This window comes from Mustela putorius, unplaced genomic scaffold (genome assembly GCF_011764305.1).
Source record: "Mustela putorius furo isolate JIRA1106 unplaced genomic scaffold, ASM1176430v1.1 tig00537227_pilon_pilon_pilon, whole genome shotgun sequence".
NCBI lineage: Eukaryota > Metazoa > Chordata > Mammalia > Carnivora > Mustelidae > Mustela > Mustela putorius.
In genome coordinates this window covers 41,202,258-41,227,608 of record NW_025422368.1, presented here as the reverse complement: position 1 = coordinate 41,227,608, position 25,351 = coordinate 41,202,258, and the positions used below count along the sequence as shown (strand labels likewise).

General features: G+C 38.0%; 1 protein-coding gene across 6 annotated transcripts in view; it reads left to right on the top strand.

The window, feature by feature from the left end:
* GRIP1 (glutamate receptor interacting protein 1) overlaps positions 1-25,351 on the top strand; it is a 672,771-nt gene that overhangs the window by 532,062 nt on the left and 115,358 nt on the right. For all 6 annotated transcript variants that reach the window (XM_013056079.2, XM_004752473.2, XM_045072854.1 and 3 more), the window contains exons 6-7: positions 4,318-4,393; positions 7,082-7,227. In XM_013056079.2, coding sequence (XP_012911533.1) covers positions 4,318-4,393; positions 7,082-7,227 — 222 coding nt within the window. The remainder of the gene's footprint in view (positions 1-4,317; positions 4,394-7,081; positions 7,228-25,351) is intronic.

Genomic DNA, 25,351 nt, shown 5'->3' with positions numbered 1-25,351 from the left:
TGATTTAACCAAATTTCAACATGTGTTTTGCTTTCCCTTTATACTTTTTTTACCTTCGAGTCCAAAACGTTGATGAATATGGCTTGATTTGATTTAATACACTAGGATTAAGCAACTTTATTTTCTCCTGAAATACATTTTGTTATTGTAGCTTTCTAAGAGTGGATTAAAGATAATCTAATCCCTGAGTACCTATGTGCATCAGCTTAATTTACATTATTATGGAATGACATTAATAATAAAGATTCCAAGTGACTCCAACTTGTCTATAAAATCATCAATTCTGAGCCGTAATTCTGGCTTTCGATATTTTATTTTTCTTATTAGCCGTTTCATACCTTAAAAACTGCAGATAAACATCTTGTAATTGCTAGTGTGACAATAAATTTCAATAGGGAACTATGTAGGCATCAAGGAATTTTTTTAACATTTCACATTTCTTGATTTTTTTTTTGTCTTTACCTATTGTATTTTATATTTCACCAGATCAAATTATTATCCAAATTATTAAAACATTGGTTAAAGTTAACTAAGCATCTTAATAAACATACATGCATCAAGGAATAAAAGAAATGTGTTCACTTATATAGACTTGTCTTAAATAACTAAGCTTTAAACATTAGATTCCATTCCGTGCCAGTTATCTAGCAAATCAATCATATATTTATTAAGGACTTGTCAGAATGTCAGCATGTAAGCAGAGGGCCGAGTACTAGGGAGTCATAAGACAGCTCCCTATCTGCAGGGAATTATAATCCAGTGAATTTAAGACATAAGTTGATAAAGTACCCAAGTGAATGATAGAGAAAATGAAAAATGTGGAACTCACTGAGTGATTTAGACCAGCAATTATTACCTTTTTCTGACCAGCTCCTATTTTTAGATGCAGCGTTATACCTTCATCATTTACCTTTAACCATTCCCACATTGCCGCACAAAGGAACTAGAAGAATATAATAAAAAGTCAGTATAGAAGTAATTTTGGCTCAGAGGGTGGTAGATACAAATCCGTTTTTGCAATATAGGTATGATAGAATGACACACTTGAACTACATGCCTACAACCCTAATTATTGAAAAGCTGCAGTAAAAAATACTGCTGGTACAAATATTCATTACTAGTTGCTATATGGTTAATCAATAACAAATCAAATTGCTAATGAAAGAGCTAAAACAACAGTAATTTATCATTAGGAACAAAAAAAGAATGGAAGCATTTGAAATCTATAACCACCTCAAGACAACCGACAATATAATGTCAATAAAACGCCCATCCCACCATTTGCAAGAATTTCAAGTATCTGTACATAGATGAAGAATAAGCATTTTCTAGGATGAGCCTCGAATACTATCTGGTTCACCATAGGTGCTTAATAAATAAATGAATAAATACTTGAATGTGGCCTAGATTTGTGCAGATATAGACTTCTTAGTGTTACACTGATTTTAAAACCTTCGTAACAATGAATCAGTTTTAGTTTATGAAAACCACATTTTTGTAGGCTTTAAACACTCCCTTAGTACATCAGTTGAATGTAAAAGCTTGTGGAATTTTGTACAATTTTTCAGGAGAATCAAAGGAAGCATTTATATTTTTAGAATAGTTCGAGGCCCACCTGAAGGGTCAGACGTCTATGCTCAAAAGGTGGCCCCCTCCCCTCCCTTCAGAATCCTGATTCTTCCCCAAAAGACATACAGAATGAGAAAGTACTGTGGGTTGATGTTATCAAGGCAGAGAAGACATCATGGCATCAGTGGATTTTGAGCTAAACTTATTTCAGTGAGAACACCAGGACTTTCAGGAAGGAAGAGGACAGTATTAGGAGGACAGTATCACAGATGGAGGACCTTTATTCCGTATGGGTGAATTTCTTCTTCACCAGTTAGGATGGGTGTTAGAACAATAAAGCGGGCTTCTACCTGATGAATGGAATTGCATTTCTAATGCTATTTGTGAGAGGTTCTAAAACCTTGACTCCCCAAATAATAGAACCTTTCACCTATAGAATGAAAAATGATGTCTGGTCTGAAATTTGCAGAGTTAAATTTGAGTTAATGCCCTTGCCACCAAGCTACGGAAGACAGCTTGGAATAATAGGGAAAGCACACTGCCACTAAGTTCCTTTTCACTTTGGGCAAAGAAACTTTATCCGTCATTCTCAGCTAGAAAATTGTGGATAGGGTCTACTCGCCTATACATGGAGCCCAATATTCAGATTTGGTCTGCGTTGTGGGCCTAGCATGGACATTTTTTTTATTTTTAATTTTTTATAAACATATAATGTATTATTAGCCCCAGGGGTACAGGTCTGTGAATCGCCAGGTTTACACACTTCACAGCACTCACCATAGTACATACCCTCCCCAATGTCCATAACCCCACCACCCTCTCCCTAACCCCCTCCCCCTGGCCACCCTCAGTTTGTTTTGTGACATTAAGAGTCTCTTATGGTCTGTCTCCCTCCCGATCCCATCTTGTTTCATTTATTCTTTTCCTACCCCCCCAACCCCCTCACGTTGCATCTCTGCTCCCTCATATCAGGGAGATCATACAGCATGGATATTTTTAAAAAGCATTCCAGACGAGTAACATGCAGCTAGAATTGAGAATACTACTGGTTTCTCAGTGGTCTCTGTTTTGCTTTGCAGCTCCAAATGTCTAGAACTAGGAGAATCATAAGCTAAATTTGGTTGTTATTTCAAATACTGATAAAATGCCACATATCAAGAAATTTAGAGCTATCTCACCCTTTGCCATGCATTCACTGTTAGGGATTTAAACGTAGACCAGATCAAAATTATGGGAAGTCTCGTACTGTCTTTGGCCCCCCATCCTTTTCTAAATCAGCATCCCTTCAGGAGAAAACAGATCTATCTTTTTACGATCACCTTGCCAAAGAGAAATTACATAATAGTATTTATATAAATGTGGGTAAGCATATGCTGTAATTTATTGTCATGATTTGCATTTTAAAAATGCTTTTCCGAGGAAGTTGTGAATTTCCTATTGTAAGTAAAGAGGAACTTTGAAAGAAGCCAATAAACTGAGGGAAAGAATGAGATACTGAAATGGAGCTCGTATCATTCAGCCAGACTGAATAAATCATTTGTAGCAGAAGTGAGCAGAAAGGAAGCACTTGCATTCATCAGGAGCAGTGAATGCCTTTTGATTTTTCTTTGGGGCTAGATTCTTTAAGTTGACCTCTCTACCTGTTCCAAGTTTGGGAAATGCCAGTCTTTTCTACCATGCAGAAAAGGGATGGAATATTCAATGGTTAATATTCATATTTTTCAGATACTGGCAAACCAGGGACCCCCAGGTGGGTAGCCAGGATGGTAATGTATAAAGAAACCAGGTCAGATGCAGAATAGTTAAGAAAGTGGAGATGTCCAGCCTAAAGAAGATGAGACTTTACAGGTGTATGATCACTGTTTCCTAATTTCAGAAAATGTTTCTTAGAGTAGAGAGCATCCATTTTTGTGTCACTGCTCTAAATAATAGAACAAGGACCAGGAGATGAAAGCTAAAGGAAGAAGTATCAGATGAATAATTAGAAAGAAGCTTCCAACACCACAATGTGTCCAAATGTAAAATGGGCTCTTCAAATCTAATAAGTAGGCCATCTGGGGGTTCTCAAGAAAAGGCTGGGGGAGCCCAGAGTATGGAAGTTTTACAAAGGGGTCCTGGATGTAGAAGAGAATTTATAATCAATTATCTTCCGTCTTGAAGTTTCTCTGTTTCCAAGAATTCTTAAGCAGAAATTGTCCTTATCCAGAGCTAAAATCTCCATATAAGCATTGCAGTTGTTTTGAAATAGTCTGTCAAATTTGCCCCCAATTTTTTGAACAGCCCAACTTTAATGGAACAGACTTCAGCCTCTTGAATTTTTTCTTTCTTGCTTTAGTTTTTGCTTCCTTTGTGTCAGGTTGTAGACCTACTCACCTGTGTCATAGCCCAGGTTCATCGGCCCCCAGGATAGCCACCTGCACTTTGCTCACAACTGGTTGTTCTCGTTAGGCTGGTACTCGCCAATAGTTCGTGCTCTTGTGACCCTAGTTGTTAAATATTTTCTGTATCACCCCTGAATCCAGTCATATATTTATTGAGAGGCGGAGACATTGTGACTTCAAAAGCACATTCTATATAAAATGAAGATTTTTGGAAAAAATTTCCATGTTTCCCTCTGCACAGCAACAAAATGTACGTTAGTTCCATGCTGGCATTTTGTAAGTGATTCTTTTTAACAAAAACATTGTTAAGCTGTATTTTTCTTTCTTTCTTTCTTTCTTTCTTTTTTTTTTTTTTTTTTTTTGCTAGGAGGAGCACATGATGATAGAAATAAATCTCGTCCAGTTGTAATAACATGCGTTCGTCCTGGAGGACCTGCTGACAGGTAAACTTTGTCTCTCTGTGTCGCTGTACAGATAGATTACACAAAGCTGGGGCAAGCAAATATGTTGGAACGTGAAAACTGAAATTATTCGGGCTATGGAATCAGAAGAAAGAAGGTTTGACTCCAGACTCGACCCTTAATTACCCTATGTATTTGGCAAGTGACTTAATGGTTCTGAGCTCAGTTTCCTCCACTGTAAAATGTAGACACCAATACCTACCTTTTAAGGTCTTCAGGGTTTTGTTTTTTGGGCTTTTTTTAAGATTTTATTTATTTATTTGACAGAGAGAGATCACAGTAGACAGAGAGGCAGGCAGAGAGAGAGAGAGAGGGAAGCAGGCTCCCTGCTGAGCAGAGAGCCCGATGTGGGACTCAATCCCAGGACCCTGAGATCATGACCTGAGCCGAAGGCAGCGGCTTAACCCACTGAGCCACCCAGGTGCCCCTTGTTTTTGTTTTTTTAAGATTTTATTTATTTATTTGATAGAGCACAGCAAGAGTGGGTACACAAGCAGGGGGGGGTGGGAGGCGGAGAAGCAGGCTTCCCGCTGAGCAGGGAGCCTATCTCGGGACTCAATCCCAGGACCCTGGGATCATGACCTAAGCCAAAGGCAGACACTTTATGACTGAGCCACCCAGGCGCCCCTCAAGGTCTTCAAAGTTTTATCAAAGACTGCTTAGTGCCTTGCAGGGGACCTATCATGCAGTAGATACTTAATAAAAGGTGGCTGGTTTTTTTGGCAAGCGCTTTACATGCATCATCCCCAATTGCTAATCTCCTAACCCAAAAAGACGGGTGGTGGCATTTTGGTTGTTACTATTATCCACATTCTTATGACTGTTATTACCTTTTGATGACGATTATGTATGTCAGAATGGAAGGGACTTTTTTTTTTTTAAGATTTTACTTATTTATTTGAGAGAGAGAGTACAAGCTGGGGAGAGGGGTGGAGGAGAAGCAGACTCCCCACTGAGCAGGGAACCCAATGTCCTCTATCCCAGGACCCTGAGATCATGACCTGAGCAGAAGACAGCCGCTTAACCGACTGAGCCATCCAGGTGCCCCTGAAAGTGACTTTTAGTAAGAGGGAAGGAGGGTGGTCAGTGTCTAGAGCTATCTCTTTCTTACTGATTAGAATATTCGGAAGGGCTTCTCTTTCCTTTCACGTCATAAACTTCAGGGAGGGGTCCTAAGTAAACTCACAACTTAGCTGTCTCAGGAGATACTTGTCTTTGTATTAATTTCCCACAGCAAAAGTCAGTTCCATAAAGGCAGGAGACCACAACTCCTGCCGTTCAATACTGTTGAGGGGTTGGGAAAAAAATCCCCTGATTACCCCAGACTTTGCACTATGTTTCAAACGAGGATACAGTTTTTAAACCTTCCCTTATGCAATAGAAACAGTAATGATACATACTATTTTTTGAGCACTTAACCATGTGCCAGGAAGTGTACTAAGTGCTTGGCAGACATTATTTTATTTCATCCTCACAGCTGCCTACGAAATGAAGTATTTTTTAATCCACACTTACAGGTGACAAAATTGAGGTATGGTATGCTTAAGTGACTTGGCAGCTAGCTTATACATGGAAGAGCCAGGATAGGAATTCAGGTTTCTTTTCCTTCAAAACTCATGCGGTTAGCTTACTTTTCTAAAAAGTTTGTATTTAATATAAAATAAGAGATTACAAAGAGGTTGTTTTCTCTTGTCAATGATTTTTCTGGAAGTAAATAACATTTCCATTCCTTATTAACATTTAGGTTGGGGTGGACCAAAATGTCAGAAGCAGGCCACTAGTTTGTGAGCAATGTATAACCAACTTAATTGGGGATGAAATGGAATCTAAAAATTTAAGATAAAAATTTCGAGTCAAAATTCTCGAGAGTTATCTAGGTGAAAGATATTTAAGACAATTTTATCCTTTCAAATCCTAAACTTGCAATCCCCCCATTTGGTTTTCTCATCCCCATGACCCTCCCTGAGGCAGGGAGGTTATGATCTAGGAGGCTCATGGGCTGTATTTTAGTGGTGTACCCTAATATCTGAGGCATCTTTTTCCAGTACCTTAGTGTCTGTGGTCACAGCAGAAAGAATAGTATTTCCCTCTCTCATAGGGAATATGAGACTGAGTCCATTTAATGGTTACCAAAATGGCCTGATAAATCAATAAGGAAATTTATAGACTAGGGAAATTTTTCACCAGTGCTCCCTGTCCCACTTGGGTTCACTGGTAACAAACTGAATGGAATCAGCAGTCTTTTCTGCTCACCTGGCTTTGGAAAACTAGGTAAATGCTACTAAAAAAGTAGGATTTACCTAGTTTTCCAAAGCATTTACCTAGTTTTCCAAAGCCAGGCTCTAGCAAATGAATTTTGGATATTTTGGCAAAAACCTAGAAAAGGGAAGAAAACTGTGCATTTCATACTTTTGCACCCCAAGAGTTAAGTGTGGGTGACTTGGTGGTTGACTGATGGGTAGTCATTTCCTTATTACTGACACGCATATTGCAGCAATTTTCTGCTCAGGGTTACGGCTTTCCTCCCTTATGGTCACAACGATGCTTAAAAGGAAATGCAAATGGGATGGATGGTCAAACACGTGAAAGAACCGCTTTAGCTAAGCAGCTGTTAATGCTAAACCACATTATGTTCCGCTAATGAAGACTGTTTCTCTGTTCTCCCTGCAGAGAGGGCACGATCAAACCTGGCGACAGGTTGCTCAGTGTGGATGGAATTCGGCTTCTCGGAACCACACATGCTGAAGCCATGAGTATTCTTAAACAGTGCGGACAAGAAGCAACACTGCTGATAGAATATGATGTCTCAGTGATGGGTATGTCCGAGTCCTGACGTGGGGCTCACTAAGCTCTAGGTCATGTCATTGTCCATCCCTGATAAACCACTCTGGATTAAGAATGGACTGTTCTGTCCTCCTGCAGCAGACAGATTTTCGTCAGTACTGTATCATTACTCTGTTGGGTTCAGGAAGAGGTGAGTGGTACTTTTCAGCGAGTTAGAGTTCTTGTGTCAATAGCTTCTGTAATAAGGTCCCATTCCGTCAGAGTGTTTCACTTAGCTATCAGTTCTGCTGTGTGGATTACCCTTTGGCAGCAAAGTATTTTCCCCGCCAAATCACAAAAATAGTATTATTAACGTAAGGGCTGGTATTTTGTCTTTTACTACCCGGAGACTGGGAAGAATGGGAGATTTCTCTCCTTCTTGGAACTTCACAGTGTGAAGCTCCCTAAGCAGAATCAGTGGAAATTACCAAGCACCTTATCATTAGATTTAGGAACAGAAAAAGAAAAGGGGACATATGGAATCATTGATTAAAATCAATGAGAATCATTGATTCAAGTACAAATACTGTTGAGTGTAGTATTTTTTTTTAATAGAGCTGACACAATGTAGCATTCATTTCAGGTGTACACATGGTGATTTGACAAGCTAGTGTGTAATGCTATGCCCACCACAACTGTAGCTACCATCCGTCCCCACACAGCACTATTACAGTACCTTTGATTATATCCCCTCTGCTGCGCCTTTCAATCCCATGACATGTTCATTCTGTAACTAGAGACCTCCATCTCCCACTCCCCTTCACCTGTTTTGCCCATCCCCCCACCCTTTTCCCCTCTGGTAACCATCAGTTTGTTCTCTGTATTTATAGGGCCTCATTCTGCCTTTTGTTTGTTTATTCAATTGTTTGATTTTTTTAAGATTCCACATATGAATGAAATCATACAGTATTTGCCTTGTCTGACTCACTTCATGTAGCAGAATGCCCACTAGGTCCATCCATGTTGTCTCAACTGGCACTGTCTCATCCTTTTTTATGGCTGCATCAGATGACATACCTTCCTAATCTATTCATCTGTCTGTGGACACTTAGGTTGATTCTGTATCTTAGCTATTGAAAATAATGCCATAAACATAAAGGTTCATGTATCTTATCAAGTTAGTGTTTTTGTCTTCTTTAGGTAAAAACCCAATCGTGGAATTATTGGAACATAGGGTATTGCAATTTTTAATTGTTTGAAGAACCCCCCCCCATACTGAAGCATCATTTTACATTCCCACCCACAGTGCATGAGGGTTCCTTCTCTTCCACATCCTCACCAATTGGTGATTAGTGATGTCGAGCATCTTCTCATGTGTCTCATGTGTCTGTTTGTATCTGAATGTCTTTTGTGGAAAAATGTCTATTCAGTTCTTCTGCCCATTTTTAGTGGGATTATTTGGTTTTTCAGTGTTGAATTATAGAAGTTCTTTATACATTTCAGATATTAACCTTTATCAGATGTACCATTTGCAGATCTTCTCCCATTTACTAGGTAGCCTTTTTGTTTTGTTGATAGTTTCCTTCGCTGTGTAAAAGCTTTTTACTTTGATGTAGTCCCAACAGTTTATTTTTGCTTTTCTTTCCCTCACCTTAGGAGACATATCTAGCAAAATGTAGTGTACTGTTCTTTCTTTCAATAATGCTTCCAATGGAAATGAATTCTATTTCTACCCTCACAACTATGGTAAAACTTGGAAGAGATTCTCATCTGGCTTTTAAATGTTACGAGAAAGCCAAAGTTTTGTGTAATTTTAACTAAGGCAGGAAAAGTGATAAAATAATGAATTGGAACTTGAAATTGAATCACGTTCTAAGTACTTCTTGCAATTATCAGACATAATTATCTGACTGGATTTTACCAGGAAGTGTTATACTGGCGAAGTGTATTGGAGGAAAAGAGACTTACTCTGTAACTGCAAACTCCTTTTTTACCCACCTCTGTATGATTCATGGAGAACAGTGTTGCTTGGAAGTCTTAATATATCTACTGGCCTGAAATGTTTTAATGAGGTATGAAGCTTCTGAAAAGACTTAAAGTATGAGGGGTGCCTGGGTGGCTCCCTGGGTTAGGCCTCTGCCTTCAGCTCAGGTCATGATCTCAGGGTCCTGGGAATTGCTCAGCAGGGAGCCTGCTTCCTCCTCTCTCTCTGCCTGCCTCTCTGCCTACTTGTGATCTCTCTCTGTCAAATAAATAAATAAAATCTTTAAAAAAAATTTTAAAGTATGAGATTTAAGGAGTTTTTAGCAGAATAAACTGAATGGTGTGCCCTTGACATGGAAAATTCAGAAATAAGTGAACTTTCCTCCCTCATCTATCTTCTCTTGTATCCTCTCCCTCCTCCTTTTTATTTCTTTCTCTTTTGTTACATAGTTTTGAATGGGATTCGGAGTTAGGTGACTTGAGCCCTGTTTTTCACTCCACTGATTTCTAGCTGTTGATTTGGACCGTGTTACTTATTTCCCTGTGCCTTTGTTATCTCATTGGTCAAATGGGGACTAGCGATGCCTATGTTAAAGGTAATGGAGTTAAAATAAAATTACCCAGTAAAATATATTTTAAATGATGGTACAATATATTATTAACATTAAAAATTCAAACAGATGTTTAATATATCTAATCATTCATTCAGTCCACCAATATTTATTGAGCTAAGTGGCGGGTAACAAAAATACAGGAGTTCTGTAAACAGATTTGGTCCCTGCGTGTTATGAAGCCTCCAGTAGATGGGGAGGACAGACAGTAAGCAAGAACTTGATCAAACTTATACCCATGATATGGGATCATTACCTGCTATAAAGGGGATGAACTGGATTCTGGGAATAAAGGAAAGGACAGGGGAGAGTTCAGAAGCCAGTAAGGTGGTCAGTGGAAAGGTGACGTGTGGACTAAAACCTGAAAGCTTAAAAGGAACCAGCTCCCAAACTGAAGGAAACAATATGTCTATAGGGCCTGAGCACTCTACCTCAAAGAGGCAAGCACTCTCGCATGGGGATGGATACCACTTCAGAGGAAATTCCTCCATGTTCCATTATTACCAGCATCAGTAGGGGAAGAGGTGACCCATCTGTCTGCCTTCACCCCAGTTCATTTGTTCTGAATGATGTTTGACAGTTTCCACACCTCAGAGTTCTCAAATAGCCCCAAACATAGGGGAAAGTGGGCCATCAGGAAGGAAACACATTAAGAGGTTGCTAAATATAAGAGTTGCTCAATATAAGATCAGTATACAAAAATCAGTTGTATTTCTTTGTATCAGCCAAAAACAGAAAGTTAAAATTTTAGGAGACCGTTTATAATAGCAATAGAAAGGAATAAATATAAAAAAGTTGTGTGTGCCCATTATATAAATATATAGATACAGGCATATACATTTAAAAAATACTTCAATGAAGACCTATGTAACATTATTGAATGGGAAGTCTTAATATCTAAGAGATGTCATTTCTCTCAAATGCATCCATAAATTCAATTCTACCCAAAATCTTAAAAGGATCTTTGGGAGGACCTTACTAAGCTATTTCTAAAATGTACTTTGAGTAAGAAAGGGAGGGGGAAGGCCAAAATGTTTTTGAAACAATAGGAAAGCAGAAAAACTTGTTCTACCCAATATCAAGACTCATTCTAAAATGATGCTGTTAAGTCTGTGTAATATCAGCCATAGGATAATAAAGAGATCAGTGGAAGAGAATGGAATACCTACAAACAAACCACTGTGGATACAGAAACAGAGGTATCATCTTACATCTGTGGGGAAAGCTTGAACTAGTCAGTGTGTGATGCTGGGTCAACTAGCCACATGGGGAAATTTCAGTTAAATTCGTACTTCGTAACCCATTCAAAAATAAATGCTGTGTTTGCAGAACCATTTCCCAATGAAGTGCTATTACAAATAACTGGAATGAACATCCTTTTACCCAAATCTTTTTTTGTCTGTATTTCTGATTTCATTAAAGTATGTAGTTCTTATTTAGATATTCATTCTAAATTGTCCTCCAGAAAATGTATACTATTTCATATTACTACCAGCAATGTTTTAAGTGTACCTATCTCACCAGAGCTTGTCAATATTAGAAATTATCACTTTTACTCCCTCTGATTTGTTAAGTGAAAATTGCATTTATATTTTAATTTACTCTTAAAATTTTCTAGTACAAATATTTTTTCATATGAACACTAGCCAATTTCATTTTTTATTGTATGCTTTTGCCTTTATTCACTCCCTATTGGATATGCTCTTAATTTTTTATTGGTTTGTGTAAACTAAATATTAAGGACATTCATCCTTATCAGTTTTTTTAAAAACTTTGTCAGTAGTTTCCCATTTTTAACATATTGAAGTGTTTTTTCTTTATTAACTTTTTTCTTAGAATTTAAATATTATTTTTTTCTAAACAGTTACCTAATATCCCAATCACTTAATGAAAGATCTGTCACATATCCCCTATTTTTAAATTTTTTTAATCATACATTTAATTATTAAATTTACTAACCTCTACATCTGGGCTAGTTGTTCTGATCTCTGTATCTAGTTTCACACCAGAATTCAGGATCAGACTTTTAAACTGAAGTTAGAGCATATGAGCTCTTGTTACCATATCAAAGGACACACATTTATATTTGGAAAAAATATTTATATATATACTACATCTGTTATATTATTCTAAGTTTTGTTAGCTTTATGTAGTAAATGAGCAAATGTTGATTTGGGTTATTCCTTTTTTTTTTTTTTCAATTTCTTTTTAAATTCTTTTTTCTCTCTTTTCTTCTTTTTCGCCTCTCTTGTACCCACTTGCTTACTGTCTCTCAACTTCTCTCCTCTTTTCTTCCTTTATTTCATCCTCTGTTCTTCCTCCTTTCCTTTCCAGCCACCCAGTTCTTTTTAATATTCTGCTCTCAGTTTCTCTATTCTAATTGTCTTACCTGATGTTTGTCTTTCTTGCTTTTTCCCATTCCTGTTCTCCTAATTGGGTTACAATAGTGTTGAGTATCCACAAGGTCAAATGATTGAGAATGACAGTTTGAGAAAAGAGAAGTAAAAATGGTGCCTTACAATATGGGATACTTTAAATTATAATTGCCCATCAGATATTAATGGAAGCTTTTTCTAACAAAAAACACATTTCCCTTTTTTGGTAATACTTTTTCTTTTATAACTTTTGTTACTTTTCTTCCTCAAAAGGAATGAAATGAGTTCTTATACAACACAGCCTATTTACTCTAAGAGGCCCAATTAGCATTTCAAACTCTTTGTAAGTCAATTGCCATTAAAAAATAGTTTACCACCCTATTTTTTGTGAAAAAAATCTAACATTCATAGACTTAATATTTGATAAACCAAGAAAAATTAGTTTTATCAAATTTTTAACAGGATATGAGCAGAAAAGGATTTTTTTAATGGGAAAATAAAACAAAGACACTGATATTTTCTTTATTGAATATAAGTATTAAACATGTTTTATAATGCTTGAGACTCTAGGTCAGGTACTGGCCTAAAGATTATCAATTCTTTTTATACATAATATATTCCTCAATCCTAAGGGAAAATGTGTTGAGGTAGGCATTAGATTATATCGACTCCTATTTTGTACTTTTGCCAATCTCCCTTGAAGTTAGACTCAATGACTTCATTTCTTTGTATTATGTTTTCCTTCTATAAAATAAGAATAATGATATTTACCCTATTCAGCTCATTAAGATACTAAAGTCCTCAATAATTAAGCATTTAAAACAAAAAGACATTCATTTTTTAAAGGAAACTAGGAACTAGGAGCTATTTAGAAATACAAAAGAAATAAATTTATGAAAGAATATATAAAACTCAAAGTTTATAGGCCTCCATTCAGTTACCTTCCTATCACTCTTAGATAAAGCTAAATAGATGCCAAAAAATGCAACAGAAAACTTGAGGGCTTAAACTGGGAAAATGAAGAGCAGTAGTTCAACAGTTTACGAGGATACCATCAAGTACAAATAACAGAAACCCAGTATAACCTAGCATCAGGAGGGAATTTATTTGCCTGCAAAAGTCAGAAGTCCGTGGTGTATCCTAGCTTCAAATACAAGTTCAGTAATGTCATAGGCCTCTGTCTCTCTAGTAGGACTCTCCTTGTCTTGTGATAAGATGGCCCCAGCAGCCACAAGTATCCATTACCTTGAACGTTGATGAGGTCAAAGAAAGAAATGAGATTGGATCACCCCTAGAGGATTCTTAGTGACTTAGCTTGAAGCAAAAGCTGACCATTATACAAGTCACTATATCCAGAGATATAATACACTCTTTGCTCTTTTGGTAAGGGAGGCAGGAATGTTTGGTAAACAGCCCCAACAGAATGAGACAGAAAAATGGCACTTCCCCAGAGCAGATGGTATTGACTTGATGAGAGTAATAGATGCCCTTTTGAGACCATATTTTAATGGTAAACATTATATTCCCACTAACATGAGTTATATTTTCTCTAATGTGAGAGTTTCCTTTCCTTCACAACCTCACTAGCACTTGGTATTCTCAGTCTGATTCATGCTAACTCTTCTGATGGATGTGTAATGGTACCCCACTTTAATGTACATTGCCTCAGTGAATAACCATGTGGAGTGCCTTTTCATTTGCCAGTGGGACATACTTGTTGCATTGGTTTTACTTTTAGTACTTTTATTTATTCATATACTATTAAAAATATGACACAGTGTATCTTAGATGAGTATCTATAATTGTCGATATATTGATCTAATTTATACATTATTAAATGTACACAAATTATTTCTAAGTAAGTTGTGTGTGTGTGTGTGAGTGCGCATGCGTGTGCATACAACCATAAATCTCAACCTTGGAATCAGATATATTTTTCAGCAAATCTCAGAATATAAATGTTGGCGAATTCAGTAACCTATTTGGAAAAGGGTTGCAACTCTAGATTTTATTAATCAAAGTGAAGTTAGTCTGTGTTAAAATTTTAAGGAAAGTGTATTGAGATAAGGAAGACTGTGAGAAGGAAATTAAGAGTTCAATTTTGGATGTGTTATGTTTCAGATGTCTATCATCTAAGTGATGTGTAGAGTATGCAGTTGCGTATTTAAGCCTGGATTTTACTGCAGAAGTTAGCGTAGGTGATATGAATTTTTTTTTAAGATTTTTTATTTATTTATTTGACAGAGAGAGACAGCGAGAGAGGGAACATAAGCAGGGGGAGTGGGAGAGGGAGAAACAGGCTTCCCACCAAGGAGAGACCCTGATGCAAGACTTGATTCCAGGACCCTGGTATCATGACCTGAGCCAAAGGCAGACGCTTAATGACTGAGCCACCCAGGTGCCTGGTGATATAAATTACTGAGTCAACAGCACAGAGATGGATCTTAAAACCATGAGGCACCATAAGGAAGTGAGAGAGAGAAGAGAGGACTGAGCTCTGGGGCTCTCCAAAAGTGACAAGTCACAGGTCAGAAGGATAAAGTGGAACCTATGGAGTAAGTTGAGAAGGAGCATCCAGTGGAAGAGATGGAGAACCAAAGCAAAGTGCTGAGTCGCAGAGGACAGATTTTTCCTTTGCAGAATGGTGGTAATTATACTATCAAACTCACAAGTTGCTATGAGAAGCAAGAGAATCAATACATACTCGGCATTTGACACAAAATATGTGCTCAGTAAACATGAACTACTTGTTTAAAATATTTGTAGGGAAAAGCATCCCCCTTTATTATTGTAGAAGTGTATTACCAAACAACTGGGTCTGGGAGTTCTGCTACTGGAAACCAAGTAACATAAAATACACGGAGAATAAGAACATCTGAAAACAATGACTTCATTAAGTCAAACAAACTTTTAAGTCAAACAAACTTGGATGGGTCTTGGCTCTCTGTTGACCTTGGACATGTTACTGAGCCTCTCCAAACTTCAACCTTCCTATCTCTAAACCAGGGATGATAATAGGACTTCTACAGTGGTTTGATGGAAAGATTGAGTGAATGCATATAAAATGCTTACCATCACTAAACTAAAGTGTTACTGAATTCTGGGAAATTAAAGTTAACTATTTCCATGCTCCACTTCCCTAAAATGAACTCAGGTCTTCCATTATTACCTTGAATTAAGAAGTAGCTGAAGCTTTATTCTGGACAATACTGAGTCACTGATAAAAAGAGTATTTGAGACATTTGTGTCCTGGATAATTTTATTTTCTAAAATTCATCAAAACACTTACTTTGCTTAAAACTTTGCTAAAAATATTTCTAAAATATGTTTCTGGTAATGTATTTAATATTAAAGATACTTGAATCTTTGGGAGAGAGGAACACACAGTTATCTCAAGAACATTGTTCTGAACAATTTAATCTTCAAATCAGTGCAGAGTCAAGAGGTTTAGAAGATTATACCAAATCTGTACTAAAATAGCTTATTCAGGCTTTTTAAAAATTTTAAGATCCTCTAATAATTATTTATTTTATAACTTTCCTCTTTCTTCCATGGGAAGTCCTGTGGAGAGCCATCAGTTAATATGGATTTCCTGTTGACCGTATTAAACAAGGCTCACTGTAGTATAATTTAAGTAAGATTTTTTACTAAGAAACAGTATCAGAATCATTTTAGTAGATATCAAATGTAACCAACAAGTTATTATCATTGATACTAAGATGGAAACGGAACTAAAATGTTTTCTCAAATACTGTGCATTTTTCTACTGTTTTTTTTTTTTAAGATTTTATTTATTTATTTGACAGAGATCAGGCAGAGAGAGAGACCGGGGAAGCAGTCTACTTGCTTCCGAGCAGAGAGCCTGATGTGGGGCTCAGTCCCAGGACCCTGAGATCATGACCTGAGCCGAAGGCAGAGGCTTAACCCCCTGAGCCACCCAGGCACCCCTCTACTGTTGTTTCTAATATCTACTATTCCCATGCATAGACCTTTCAAAAATATACTCTCTCTATATAAATATACCTAAGTCAACTCCACCTCTTTCCCTGATCCTACTCTGATTTAGTTCACCTAGTTTCTCTCATTTTCTCTCCCTTTTGAACCCCACTAGTACTTTTTTGGCAACTTGTGAGGGATTTACATTTTGTCTTGCCTTAGCTACCTGTGAGTTTTTCTGTTGTGCTTCTGGGTTCTGTAGACTCCTTGGGAACACTGACTGAATCATCTTCTTTGCTTATTTCTTTATCTCACATGGAGACTCTAGACATACATAGTAGGCTCTTAATGATAACGGCAGATTGAACAATGCAATCACCTATAGATTAGCTGTTCTTATGACTAATCACCATTAAGTGGATGTGTATAGAATATAGCGAAATATCGATGCTTATGTGGTAGGTCTAAAATGAGGTTACTTCATGACATCTTCTTACATTGCAGAATGACATTATGAATCTTTAAATCACAAAACCCTCTTAATCTGCCTGTGGGTATTTTTTTGTGTTCCTGTAAGCCTCTGACTCTCCTCTTAACAATTTCTCTGCTCAGCTTCAAACCTTTCCTTTTATTTACCTGGACTAAGCCAGCATGCAAAACCAAGGATGCCAAGAAAAATATTATCCTTTCATTGGAAATGCCCAAGTGTATTATATGTTTGCCCAGATGTATGGATAGTCCTTAGTAGTTTTCAAGTAACTATTTTAGTAGGGATCGATTTGTACATTACAAATCTTCAGAAAAGATGACTAACCCTTTTGCAATCAAAGTGCTGGTTTATTGGTGTTGTCACGACTGGATCTTGGCTATGCTTTGCATTTCATTTTTTCAGAATATCAAGATCTAGATATAACACTTCTACCAGCGACTTCTGAGTCACAGGTACCAAGAGGAAATTGGCTACTATTTGTACATTCTAGTCCGTTTCTTCCGGATGATCTTGATATACTGGAAACTGAGATTTTCAAGGGCTCCTAGAAGTATTTATGACATACCTGCTTTGTGGGAGACCAGCATAACCTCCACTTCATAGACAATTTCAGAAAGAGTTTTCTACACAAAAAAGTCTAATCTTCAAATGGCAACAGCCATTTATTTGGAATGTTATTTTTCTAAGATAGAAGGTAGATTTCCTTATAACATTTTTACCTAAAAAATTAATTTTTGCAGAACACTCTTATTCCTCCTCATATAGTTCTTTTACGTATTTGAACTCAGAGCCACTTGTCATATGTTTATGGATGCAAAAGGAGTGGATGATGAGAGAGCTACCTTAAATTAGAAAAAGTATGTTTTTATTTTATATTACTAGATTATAATAGATGTGTTTTTAACTTTACTTGTGTATTATAGTCCAAGACACAAATAGGAAAGTGCTGAAATCTTACTTTTACACCTCGTTGACTTTTCACTCGTATGTTCTCCACTCAGGTCAAGAAATAGAACATAACTATTATTGCCAAAAACCCCACTCTGTCTCCACCCAATCACTACTCCATCTCTTTCCTCAGTGTAACCCCATCTTGATTTCCTAAACCATAAATTTATTATTTTCCTGATTTTTGAACTGTATATAAATGGAATCAGATAGTGTATTTCTTTGGCCTTGGGTTTCTCTTGTCCAACAGTGTTTTTGTGAGGTGCTCTCCTACTGTTACTTATAACAGCAATTCATTCTTTTTCATTGTCATCATAGTATTCTCCTGTTGCAGTAGATCACAATTTAGCCCTTCCTGTGGATCATTTGGGTACTGTCCAGTTTAGACTCTTAAGTAATGCTGCTGTGAACATTCTGGCATACGTCTTTGAGTGAACATGGATATGTGTTTCTCTGAGGTTATCCCTAGGAGTGAAAATGCTAGGCCCTAAGTTACATTTATGCCCAACTTTAGTATGTGGTCTTAAACAATTCTTCAAAGTGGACGTACCCATTTTCATTTGCACCAACTGTTTTGCTTCCTTCACATCTTCCCCAGCACTTGGCATTGTCAATCCTTTTCATTCTAACCATTCTGAGTGTGTGATGGTATGTCTTTGTGACTTTAATGTCTATTTCCAGATGAGTAAGGATGTTGGGAACCTTTTCATTATTGGCCATCTGGATATTCTCGTTTGCTGTGTGTTTGTTCAAGTCTTTTGATCCATTTTTTTTTCCCTTCTGTTAGGCCACCGTATCATTATAAATTTATGTGAGTTCTTTGTACGTTATGTATACAAACCCTATTTTAGTTACATATATTACCAATTAACCCTAACTATGACATGGAGAAGAAATGCCAGAATTAGTAGATTTAAACTGTAACATTCACGAAACTGCTTGCATGCTTTTTTGGAAATGTCCTAAGATTTAGACATACAGATGCCTAGAGGAAGATGTAAAATTCCATCTAGTTTGTTCTACCGTCTTCATCTACCAAATCCAGTGTTGTCATTGGATTTTAGTCCTCGATAACTATTAGCCAGTGCTATGAGCAAGGTGTTAGTATTAACTAGTGCTTGGGAGCAAAATATCACAAACTAGAGCTTAAAGCTACAACTATTTGTCATTTCACATGTTTGGCACAGTAGTAGAGATGCTCAGCCTAACTCAGAACGGCCAACTCTCGGTCCCTCTCATATGAGCCTCTCTTGGTTCCCCTTTCTGCTTCTTTTTTTTTTTTTTTTAATTTATTTATTTGGCAGAGAGAGAGAGAGAGAGAGATCACAAGTAGGCAGAGCAGCAGGCAGAGAGAAAGGGGGAAGCAGACTCCCTGCCGAGCAGAGAGCCCAATGTGGGGCTCGATCCCAGGACCCTGAGATCATGACGTGAGCTGAAGGCAGAGGCTTAACCCACTGAGCCACCCAGGTGCCCCTCCCCATTCTGCTTCCTACTAGCTTGTTTCTTTATGATGATTGCACCCTGATTCTTTCCTTGGGCTTGGCAGCAGATAATGTCCGTTGAAAGCCCACGCTGAGTGCGTTAGTTTTTAGTTTCTGGGTCTCTAAAGTGATGTGGATAGTCTGATTTTAGTGTAAGATGTACTCATGCACATTTTTAAATAACTCAGTAACACTAATGTAAGAACATAAAATACTGTAGAATATCAATCAGGAGTTCACTCCTAGGAGTTCAGTGTTATATTAGGTACTAAGAAGATGGGTGGTGGTACCAATGTAGGAGTAATATAGGTTAGCAATTTAATATCTACCTTTTTGACAAGAGCCCATTTTACTGTATATTAGATGCTATCCATTATAATCAAATCAGAAAGGTCTTTTAAGTCTTTTGGATCACTGTTGTCACTTGGGACCTGAGGATACTAGACCACATCATCTCAAAATTTCTTCCAGCTCTAAAATTCTGGGTCTTTGAATTTAGCAACTTCTCATGAAAGATTTAAGAAGTAATTACCACTTCTTTTCTCAATGATGTAACTCCAAAGCAAAATACTATGTACAAAAATAGTTCAAAATAACATTTAACTATAGTTCAAAGTGAACTAAAATGGTACAGCCAAAACACTATCTAAAAAGGAAAGTTGGTCATTTCCCTTGTTAATCAAAACAAACCCAGCAATCTCACTGACAATTACAATTTCCCTGAGATTTCTTCCCAGCAGTTCTGTAATAGGCATCAGGCCAAGTTGCTGCTGTGAAACCATTAACTGCAAGAATCTGCATCTTGGCATTCTGAGACATTAATAAATTAATGGAAAATGGGCTAAAATTCCCTCAATTTCTGATTGAATATTATCTTCTAAAATTAAACATGTCCCTTAAGGGGAAAATTAGATCTTTAATTTTAGTGTGTTTTAGAAAAATGAAAAACTGACTGAATTCTGTCAGGGGAAATCTCTTTGCATGGTTTCTTTAAGGTCATGTACATGTATTAGGTAGAGCAGAATTGTATTTCCTTTTAAGAAGGGTAACAGATAAGAACTTCTCTCGATCACAAGGTCAGTTCTTGGCCATTTTTTTTTTTAGAATACTACCCAAGTACTAATCAAGATTACTTTGCTCTGCGATTGGATACTAGTTTTGTAATTCCTTGCTTAATTCTTAATTCAGATGAGCACCAAATCATCTTTTACTGGGGAAAATTTATTCTTTTTTGTGTCTTTTCATATCTTTATACTTTCCTGTTAACCATTATGTATTAGCTATGGGTGATAACTTCCAAAGAAACAGAAGACCACAAACTTCCTATGAGACATGAAACCTCTTTCTCCATACTTAAGTTACCTTTATTCAACAGCAGCCACTTCGGTACCTGGTGTATAGTAAAATTATTATTTTTTAGCATTATTTATGGAATACTAGTGGGGGTTAAAGTATCAGGTTGACTGCCAGTAGTCATAAATATATAGGGAATAAACAGTATTTCTACTTGTCTTTGCGGCTATGATGCTGATGCCACTGTCCGTTTGTTCAATATGCCTGCACCACTGTAGTCCCCTGCCTCCTGGATGTTCTGTGTGATCCACAGTTATAATGCTAACAACTGCCCTGAATCTGTCTTCATGAAAGTCAGGAGGTCAGAGCATTTTTGTAAGGACCCTCTGGTTTACTTGAAGATAACTGAAGAATTTTCTACTGTGAATTCACAGAAGCAGATTGAGATCAAACTTTTCATACTCATTTCCTTTAGAAACACACAAATATCCAGCATCTTCTCTGCAGATTTTAGTTCTCATCACCTGAAGGGGTCATGTTGGTAATAAAATAGGAAATAGAAAAGCCAGCAAGTTTTCACCTGATCTCTATGAGGGCACTACTACCCTGCGTTAATCCTACTTGAAATCACTAGAGCATCTAACGGAGTAATTCACAACAAACATCAAATGACTGCTAAACAGACCAAACCTCCTACGGAATTATTTTATTTTGCAAAAGTAAAATGCAAAGAGCCATTTCAAACTTCTTCCCCCAACCTCTTTACTTTCCTGTCTCTGAACATACTCTCTCACAATGTTATCGTCTATTCTGACGACGACCGCCATCTTTATTTGGACATCTCCCCACCTGTTAGCTATAAAATAAAACCCAAAGTCTTTATTCTGAGACTCAGGCCGTCCCCAAGCTTTTCCTGACCTACTTTTCTAAGTTAGTTTTTTGTTGTATCCCTGGAAAATCCTGTGCTTCATCAGCCACACTGGACATTTAATAATTTGTGAACGATGTCCTACCATTTTTGTGTATTTCCTCATGACGTTCATCCCACCTGCAAGTATAGTATTTAAAGGACTCAGGTATGATTCCTGGCTCTGCAACTTTCTAGGTGTGTCTTCCTTCTAGGCCTCAGTTTCCCCATCTGTAAAATAGGGATTCATCATAGCAGCTCCTTCCTGTGGTTACCGTGGTGATTAAAGTTGTTAGTACATTTAAAGCACTTGGTATATTCCCAGCGCACATAGAAATAAAAAAAATCTGCTGTTACTATTCTTATTATTTTTGTTGTTCTGTGAGCTTTCTCACTCTATTACGGCCTTCCAGCTTTACTTCTGTTTCTTTTTTTTTTCCCCCCCATATTCTAAATATATTTTATTATTTTAGAGGGACGTGGCAGGTGGGATCCACCATTTCTAGGCTAAATGGAAAAAGAAAACATGACCCTCTCCAAAAAAACAAACCTACATTTTTTTGCTGACATCAACAACGTCAGAGTGGAAACAAAGAAATAAACCAGAGACCCATTGGCTTCTGTTTCCTTAGAAACACATGAAGACAATACCTGCCAATGAGAAAACATACTTCTGTTTCTTGAAGCTAGACCTAGCAACTCCAGTTGGCAGCAGTCCCTCTGTCATCCTAGCTTCTATCTTCTTTAATACACTTTTTATAGTCTTTACGCCACTGAGTATGGGAGTGTCGTTGTTTATGTGTGTGACTTCTCTCTTCTCTGAGATGGAAAACTCCTTGAGGGCAGAGGCTACTTCATACCCATACTGTATCCTCTGCAGTGCCCTGTTTATCTCTTGGCTGACCGAACAGATGAATGAACAAATAAACAAGGAGTAATTCATGTGAAGAAGCCTGCCTTTCCCTTTAATTTAATGATATTCAAAATAACTTCTCATGTGTTGAGAACGCTTTTAGTCTACAGGACATTTTACAATCCTTATCCTATTTTATCTTCCTCTTGCCTCTATTAAACCATGTTTTTTGAGAAAGCCTGAAAGGATTATATTGACCTTTCGAGTCTGATGCTTTCTGATTGATAAAAGAATCTACACGACTTCTACAATTATAGGTCAGTTCACACTAAGCTAGTAAACTCATTTGCACTTTGAACAAATCAAAACATAGGCTTGCTTCATGATCATCTCACATATGATAGTTAATGCTGAAGAAATGTTTACATTTCTAGAATATTAGGTAAGAACTCTGCAGTTAATGTTTGCATATCTTAAGCAACTTTTTGTTCCTTCTCAGGGAACACACGTGAGACTGACCTTATATAGGGTCTTTCCCTGAGGGCTCTGCTGTTTTTTACAGAGCTCCTACGGCCACAGACTAAATATTGTTAATCTTCTCTTCCTTGCGATACGAAGAAAGAATTGTTCATTCCGGGTTTCTCATCCCTTATTGGTGGGTCCTATAGGTTCAAGACAAAATCAAGGATGTTCGAGTTATTGTTTTTATGTCTTATATTGAAGAAAAGGAAGGATTTGGGCTGCTTTAAAAATTAGAAATCTAACATACATTATTCCCCTAGATGACATAGTTTATAAATGTCAAAATTAAAATTCAGCCTTTGACATCATATATGATGCTAATGCTGCTATTAGCAAATTATAGTAGTCCTAACTACCATTTACTAAGTACTTACTCTGTTGAAGGCATTTTATAAACATTATCTCATTGTGTTCTTACCTTCTGAGGTAAATGTGTGTATATCCCCCATTTCAGGAAGCGGAGAAAATAAAATAATTTGCCTCAGTGGAGTATAGCAGAGCCAGGATTCAAACGTTATGTCTGATTCCAGAAGCTTTGCTCAAAGCCATTTAACCACCTGAGCAGTCTTAATGCCACGTTTCTATGATACTTCCTAAAGCTCAGTGTTGAGAACTGAACTTGACTCCTGCCCCTGACCTGTTCTCTCGTCCTCCCCATCCCAGGTGGTGGTGCCTCCATCCGAGTTCTCACACCGGAGCCCTGGCTCATCCTTCATTTTCCCTCACTCTCCTTCCAGCCAGCCAGTTCTTCTCCCTGTCGTCACCTGGCTTGTTCCATTTAGCTTTCCACGCACTCGTCCTTGCCTGTCACTCACAGATGCAGTGAGCCGTCTCCCAGTTACCTCTGTCTCCTCTTCGCCCCTCCCTCCCACTCATATCTGTGCTCCCACAGAAGTCCCAGAGACCTTTAACGCCTATGGCCCCTTAGCTCAGTGTGGCCCCACTAAATTTCCAATAAAGTTAAACTGTGCTGTGCCCCTGAATCCCTGTATGCTCTGTCCCAAAGCTGCCCCCCGCTCTACTTTCCGTGGTTTCCCAGAAGCTCTCTTCTCTTAGAGTCCCAGGGCTCTTTTTTGTAACCCCCTCCCCCATACCAGGCTCCCATCCTCAGGGACTTGGCAAGTTCTGTTCCCATTGCCTCAGAAGTGACTCTCTGGCCCTTGCACACAAACACATTCTTTACCCAACTGTTTTGTACATAGCCTTTAATGTCTCTACTTCCGTGTCACTTCCTCAGAGACAACTTCCCTGGCACCCTGTTTCAGTTAGGTCTCCCTGTTCTACTTGCCCAGGGAACCCTTACTTTTCCTTCGCAGTAATTATCACCTATCTGTTGTCTCCTTCGGGACACTGTAAGCACCAAAAGGGCAGGGATAGGGACAGTAAATATTTTCACCACTGTATGCAAAGCATATGCGTGCAGCCCAAAGAAAGTGCACATTAAATATTTGTTGAATGAATGAAAGACAAACAGCTTAAGGACAGTGCATCTACTGTATTTCACTAAATTGAGAATAAATATTTACTCATCTCTGAAGAACTCCAAAGGTAATAGTAAAAGATGCAATAAAGTCTTCAGTAACCAACTCCTATTCCTAGTTTAATATTCTTACTCATTCTTGTCTTCCTTCCCCTGCCTTCCTCTTTCCCTGTTGTCTCCTTTCTTCTCCCCTCCCCTCCTCATTCCTGCCCCCCCCCTTCTCTCACCCCTACCCCCCTCTCCTTCCCTTCTCTTTCCTTCAAGAAGCATTTCCTGCAGGTAACAGACAAAACCATCAGGGTGCTTTAATACCCAGAGAGCCACTTGCAAGGCTTTTCGGTGACTCACTGACCCATACCTGCAGCTGATTTCTTGCCCAAATTTTCATTAGCTATTTTCAGTGATTCCAAGACACCACACATAGCCCTAGAGTCTAACAGTAAACGTTAGTCTGGAGATCCAGACTCAGGGAATATACCAGTCTCCCCCCAAATTAGGTGCACTAGCGTACAAGCAACAAATATTTCTCTATAGTTCTTTGAAGATTGGGAAGAGCTGGGATCAGAGTTCAAAGTGGCCTGTATCACCTGTGTCCAGATCTCCTATTTTAGAAGACCCTTGTTTTACCAGAGAAGTAAGTTTGAGTCTTCATGATCAAAGTTCCTAATTCCATAGCTTTGGCGAGTTGACCTGCTATGGGGTCTTAGCTGGTTGAAAGCTCAGTGTTCTGCATTTGAGATCATTTGAGGATCCTCAGCCTCTGTTTAATGATAGCTGTTGCTGTTCATTGGGAATGTTGATGTGTTGTACCATCCATACTCTCTGTCCGGCCTCTGTCATATCCCATGCCTTTCACGGAGGCCTGAGCCCTATAGATACTGGTAAAAGGGAGATTCTCCTAGACATTCATAACTGTGATTCCAGCTAAGCATCAGATATTTGAACAAGCAAGTTTTTGAGACCTGACATATTGGGCTCATTGGAGCCTTTCATCCTGGCATGTTGAACTTGGCGACTATCAAGAGGTTTTAAAAAAAAATACTACTAAGCTACACACATTCTCTCTCTCTGAGAGAGGCAGGAGGAGTGCTTATCATTAATGCACAAGAACTGGGTTGAGTACTCCAGCAATATTTTAGCAGCATGCAAGGGAAATCTCACCGGCCTTTTTGCCTTATGAGTTCCTGGCGGTTGGTTGCCTGCTTCTTAGGACCCCTTTCAGATTTTGCCACAGACTCTGTCTAAGATGTCTCACACTGTAGGAGAAGTGCTTTGGGATACTCTGGGACATCTTCCTT